Source organism: Ruditapes philippinarum, unplaced genomic scaffold (genome assembly GCF_026571515.1).
Source record: "Ruditapes philippinarum isolate M1 unplaced genomic scaffold, ASM2657151v2 ctg25971_1_1_1_1, whole genome shotgun sequence".
In the NCBI taxonomy this organism is placed as follows: Eukaryota; Metazoa; Mollusca; class Bivalvia; order Venerida; family Veneridae; genus Ruditapes; species Ruditapes philippinarum.
In genome coordinates, this window is record NW_026859756.1 from 1 (window position 1) to 6892 (window position 6892).

The 6892-nt window shown below is 31.2% G+C and overlaps 1 protein-coding gene across 1 annotated transcript; it reads right to left on the reverse strand.

The window, feature by feature from the left end:
• Positions 1–14: 14 nt before the first annotated feature.
• LOC132757805 (low-density lipoprotein receptor-related protein 2-like) lies at positions 15–5912 on the reverse strand (the record flags this gene model as incomplete). The annotated part of the gene is made up of 4 exons (XM_060749212.1): positions 15–156; positions 3820–3936; positions 5086–5229; positions 5737–5912. Coding segments are annotated over 4 exons (579 nt in total), but the record flags the coding sequence as incomplete, so codon positions are not given.
• Positions 5913–6892: the final 980 nt, after the last annotated feature.

Sequence of the window (6892 nt, forward strand, 5' to 3'; positions counted from 1 at the left end):
CAATTGTTATATGCCGATTCTTAAAATAAAACAATCTTACGATACTTTTTTCAGTGCTTGTAAAAAACTGTTTAGCTAAATGCATTGCTGTTTCTTTACTCTCAGAGTCTGTATCTTCCACAAATAAGATTACTTCTTTATCCGAGTTTGTACATGCTGAAATGAAAAATCCAAAACCCAATAAAATCTAAACGGTTCAGAACCATTTTTTTCAGTATGGCAATGACAATGATATTCTTGGCGACTCTACATGTAATTAGATTGACAGAGATAATCAATTACGGACATATGAAAGGACACTTTATGCAGAAACTATATATACCCACCCACATTAGCGTATAACAGCAGTTGAATATTTTGTCCTGAATTTTAAAAAAGTAAGTTCTTATTAAATAACAGGAACACTTTATGTTAAAACTTACTCGAAATATGAAAACAACACATAAGTTCACGTTATTTAATTAGCATCTTTATATATTCTTTTTTAATTGCATGACACTTATAACTAAACATATGAAACGATGCACGCTTATTTCAAAACAAACTTTGAATATACCTAGTCAGTAAAAGCTATACCACGTCTGGAAAACAGCACATCTACCTCTTTCTAGGATATATGGTAATAACTTTCACATTATTTCCGAGGGAGTGCATGTCGCCGAATTTGAGTGTGAGCAAAGGTAAAATGTTGTCTTAATACACATTTTTGTAAACTCTAAATTATTATACGTATGTAATGCAATACTTTGTAGATTTGATCAAAGTTTCAAAAAAAAGAAATTGGTGAAGAAATTGTCGATCTGTATTAGTTGCGAAATTTCCCAGTTAGTAAACTTAAACTCCAAAGAAAAAGTTTTGTAACGACGTTTCATGCGTGACTTACTGGTATCCTTAATGATAATATTCTCTAACGGCCTTTAGTTTCCTCACTGACGTGCCTTTTTATCTCTTAATACTAGAACGCGATAATTTATGGATAGAAAAAAGACTTAAATTACGTGATTTCAAGTCAGACATTCGGCATGCTATATATTGTATAAACTACAGAGGATTCAACAGCGTACGAGATGAAGGAGGGGTTATTATAATAGTATACAGGCGGGGGCTTCGTAGTTAGGGTATATTCCCTTATATGCATTACCTCCGCTTTGAAAAGTATTCAAAATACATGTACCTTCATTACAGTTGACTGTAGGAGCGGTGTTCCAACCTCGGAAGGGTCAACTTTTTTTTTTTATATATTTTTATATCATCATTCATGTATCTCTCAGATCCGTTTTTGTGAGAAATTGTTTATTGATATCAATTATTGGCTGCAATACAGTAACTGAATCTTTCAGTTTTATAAAGTCAAAACTACAAAGTAAAATTATTTAATATTTGACAAGATCAGTCAATATACTTTCGAGAAAATTTAGGCAGATTTACAAAAAAGTCCTTCATTTGAGTAAAATATTTTGGAGTAGGTTCTCTGTTTAGGAATGTGGTCAAGTTATAAATATGGATGAGGTAGGGACATTTTTTTTAACATTATTCAAACTTTTGAGTGGAAAATGAGTTGCCTGTAGGATTGTAAGCTGAATGCTTTTATTTGATTCATTACTATAATTAATTAAAATAATTTGTCATAGGAATGATATAACTTATTATATAGAGTTCCCTCATTTTGCAAATAGTTCAGAAAAGTGTCCATAATTCGTAACCTTACGGTAAAGTTTACATACATGTGTTCTTTCTTTAAGCCATATAACTGGCCTAAGATGTCATTCTTTTAAGTTGAATATTTATTTTACACTTTTATGGCCAATTACTCGACCAAACCTTGTACTTTGAAGGGAAATTACTCGGCAGTCGCGGCCATAATTTATGCGTAGTTTATAGGTGTTAAGATATCTAAGACTGATTTATCATCTTGCATATACATGTGTTGATGTTAATGTAAAACTGTTTTTTTTTTGACATTTCAATCAATTGACAGTTTGCCACTTATTAAAATAAGTAAACTGTGAACAGTCTTCCTTGTTTGTGACTCAATTGTTAGATTAAACTGGCGTATCTCAAGAAGAAACGAATTACTACAAAGTTCAGTGGCATAGCCATATTGATTTATACAGAGAAGCCCACTATTACAGTGCTAAATAAATAAATAAATTGAAGCTAAATAGATATATATAGGCTTTACGCAGACTCAATCAAACCGAGTCTTCTTGTAATTTTGTTGTGATTAATGCTTCCTAATAACTTTGTTTCCAGAAATTTTTTTGACAGCTGACTCAAACAAGTTTCATCAGCCCCCCTAGTCCTAACAATTTATATTTAATCAAAGAACATTATTTTACTGTGATCGTTTGTTTGTTCGTGAATACAGTATTGTTCCTTACAGTCCGGCACGATTATTAGTCATCAGGTCTTGCACACGTTACCTCACTTAAGGAAGATAAAAGGGGCTTGGTACCAAAATAGCTGGACCGTAACGAAACAATATTCTACTAATTTGTTTTGCGTTTTCGATATTGTCAATCGAATGTGTTTACGGAATCGAATCGTCAACGTTGGCGGTGGTCTTGTTACTTTGAACAAAATTTATAACTCAATAATGAGATGTAAAAAGCAATGTAAAACAATTTGTGGAAGGAAGCAAAGTTAAACAAAATTGAAATATTTAAAACACATAACAAGAAAACAAAAGAGCACTTAGAACTTAAAAGTTTGTGAAACTCAATGAGAAATGTAGTTCATTTTCAGAACTACATAATTTACATAAATTAAAATAGACGCGTAAACCATTTCAAAAAGATCCTTTATATTACTTTACTTGTTTGAGTTTGTAATTTTAAAATCACCAATGAAACTTCTACATATATTCCATGAAAGAACTGTCTCGTAGGCAGAATAATTATATAAATGTTCTTTAAACAAATAAGTAATGGTTCTGGTTAAATTTCATGCTAGACGTAATATCAAATTGAAATGTATTCGATTTTATATGGATTGCTTTTTAAATAAAATAAAGAGGCAATAACAATATTTTTCTTGATGAAACAATCCATTTCATAGCTTAACTCGTATAATTTCATCACCTTATTCATCGCGTATATCCAGTAACGCAGGAATATGCAAATGACACAGGAATTGTGCAAAAGACAAGCAGAGCCGGCCAATTATAATCCCTAAAAGTGCACTACGGAAAGTAAATGAACCAAATAGAAAGAAATGAATATGCATATTCATTTCTAAGACATTATATTCCTAACCTCATTATAGTGATTCCGTTAAAATGTTTACTTTTCAAGATCATTCGTGGAAATGACGACCTGACGAGAGTTTTTATTAGACATATCGATATACACAAAATATAAAAAACGTCAGCAATACATGTACTCTAATCATCTCGTCATTCTCATGAATGATCTTGGAAAATAAACATTTCGACGAAATACAATGACTGCTAAAGCTTATTCGTTTCTTTAAGTTCGATTTGCAATTAAATATTTTGGTCCGGTTACTTACCGTGTTATTCGTCTTAACCATGCATTGCACAGATTCGGCATTACTTTTGCGTTAGTTCGCACATTCCTGCGTTACTGGTCTGACTTTTACACGTTGAAATAATAATGCACCTTTTTCTAAAAAAATGGTTACGGCGTATTTTAATCACTTTGCATCGATTGAAACAATTCAAACTACTTGAATATTAACTGCATTGATATACTTAAATGAAAAGGACAATAGATAACGTAATGTCAACTTATAATAAAATGTTGTGCCATATAGTTTCCACATTTAATCGGTTCAAAATTATAAATGTTGATCACTTACTACAATCTTGTTCGTCTTCTCCTCCAGGACATTCTTTATGCCCATCACATAGAAATCTCTGCTCAATACAGTAACTTCCAGGACATTTCACTGTATTTTCAGGACACAGAAATTTTTCTGAAAAAAAAAACTGATAATTATTATAAAAAAAGAACAACAACAAAAAAACTATTTTGTTTCTCAATTCTATTGTAACCTTTATATTCATATTTTGTTAAATTTAGCCCCACAATACAATATCAAATTACAAGAAAGTTTCTTTTTGTTTTAGGTGTACTGTTTTTGCTTCAGTATCATGAACCCCAATTTGCTTATATTTTTCTTTGGCCATTTGTCAAGTTATTTTTGATAGAAATCTAGATATCAGTAACATTTTTATACATTTTTGCTCCAAATTCATTATCAAAATATTGTTTAATACATTTAAATAAGATTCTTGAGAGGCAAACTTGTGATCTCATAAGCCTAATGGGAAATAAAAAGATAATTAAGAGTTTAAGGTCAAGAAGAATTGTACTCAACATATTCAAATGTCTTCATTTCTACGCCAAATGGTATTTCATTTGGCTACCTCATGTCCTAAAAGGCAATAGTGATAAAGGGAATTCAGACGGTTGCCTTTTTGTGTGCAAATCATAATAGTTATATTTTGAAACTTTGAAATAGGCTATATCATAACTTTCGAGAACGTAATAATAAAAATGAGATCGCAATTTAAAAGAATTCTCAGTAACTGCGTGTTACTAAAGACTATGACTGGTATTTATTCCATATAAAATCTGAATTAAACTGTAAAAGAGAAAGTCGGGGCAAACCCATGGCGCTAATACAAGAATTTAGTCTTTTGAAGAATATCATGCACTTTCACTTCGGGTCACCAAATCCCAGTACGGGTTTTTCACCCATTTGGAATAGTAAATTCTAAAAAAGTGCCTCATCTCCGGCCACTGTACTGGAAAATCACGGTTTTCCCCTTTAAAGTAAAGGTTATTTTAAACCCCTTCAATACCCATTAATCATTTCCCAAGGAAAATTCTTTAACATGCAATGTTTCCCTAAAATCAAATTTACATCATGTATTTTCTTCCCCTTTCCGAAATAATGCAGTATTACTCCCTCCGAAATAAGACAGAATTGCCCATTCCGCTTACTGGTTTACACGTTTGTTAAATTATCGGGAATATGACCGGACACAAAATATCTTGTTTTCATATATTTTGAAATAAGAACATATTATTGATATAATCAGATAAATATGTTCTTTACCACAATTTTGTAAATGGTCTCCAGATCTACACCCTGTCATGTAACCGCTGGCATCTACGGCATAAATACAAATCATCGACTCTGGTATGATTATCTCGTCTCGTTCACATTGAAAAAACTCACCAAATACGCTTGCATTGTAATCTGTAGATAAAGAAATAATCAATTATTTGATTTAAATAACTAAAACAAATCGAAATATGCAAATGCAAAATATCTAGCCAGAATTGAAACTTAAATAAAACAATAACAACAAAATTATAAACAATATGACTTCTCACGTGTCATTAAATCATTTTAATAAAGATAAAGTTTAAAAGTTTGAAGATATGTTCAAAGATATACAGTAGCCCGTTTGTACTTCTGTTCTTTGATTAATTACTGCAATTTTTCTAAATGTGTATCAATTTGTAAAGTTTCAAATTTATATCTCTTCAATTAATATTTTTTCAGTTATGCTCACGAAAATATAAAGTTTGATCAATTTCAAAGGATTTAAAAATAATATAAAAGATATTGTTGTTTTTGAAGAATTGTATCTTCCTAAATAGTACGACATTTCATTTTGGAAGGAAATGAACGAAACTGTTTTTGGTTACGAAAACATTATTATTTGTTAAGATTAAACTGGTAAATATGAAGCCGTGGTACCGTAGGAGCAATAAGGAAGCCCAGGGTCTATGTCTATGAAATCTGGCATAGCATACACTATTCCATAAACGGTATTTATTCCACTGACAATTTTTCTTACAGCATCCTGAGATTCTGTGATTTCACTTCCATCGCATCTGGTTATCGAGACCATTTCAAAAGAACTGTCAGAACTCCTGAAAATATGAATCTAACAGCATCATGTTACATATATAAAACTTTTTTTTATACTGTGTTTACAGGACCTTTTTAAAATTCCGTCCCTACATACTGCTTATACGTAATAAAAGCAATTGCATCCGAAATATTATTGTTCGAGAAATACTTTTGTTTCTTGTACATACCGCCTCCCCGTCCTGTACTCCCCAAAATTACATTGTCATCAAATAGAATCTATCTACTTTTAAAATCAGCATTCCTCCAGATTCATCCTAATTTTCATGGAAATCCATTTTCTGTGGCTATGCTTTCACAACTGTTCTGCTAGGCGCCGTGCCATAATTGGTCTAAAACCGGCATATTGATTTTTTTGGTATATGTGTATCAATTCTCTCATTTCTATAATAATTTACATGCACACTTGTGTCTTAATCTGATCCAACAGGAAGATCTACTTGATCTTGCGGAACCAGTTAACTTTCGGAAATAGCTATATAGTTATCTGTTCCCAATCAGTGAAGTAGACAATTACAATGTCATCGTTGATTTGTCAGACATGTTAACAGAGAACAAAAACTTTACATGTAAATTTGTAGCCAGTAGCAATTTGTAGTGCAATTTGTGACAGTATATAAAGCTGTACTGAAAGTATCATTTTTGTGATGGTGAAAGACCTTGGCTGAGCATTTACGAATGCTATGCTAAGCGCCGTGATTGATCTGACGTACTATCAATTTATCAGTTTGCAAAAATATTTTTCAAGCCTTTTCATTTAACAAACTAAAAAAAAATTATATGTAAAATGTCACTTTTGTTTTTTGGCTTTTTTGTAAATTCAGTTAAATTGATATTTTAGATATGATATGATTGGCATCAACTTTGAAAACTTTTTTTCTCCAACTGATAATTGACAGACGAAGTAAATAATCAGTTCCAAGTCTTTCAAATATAATTCCTATTACCAAAACAAGCAAAACACTTAAATATTATTCAATTA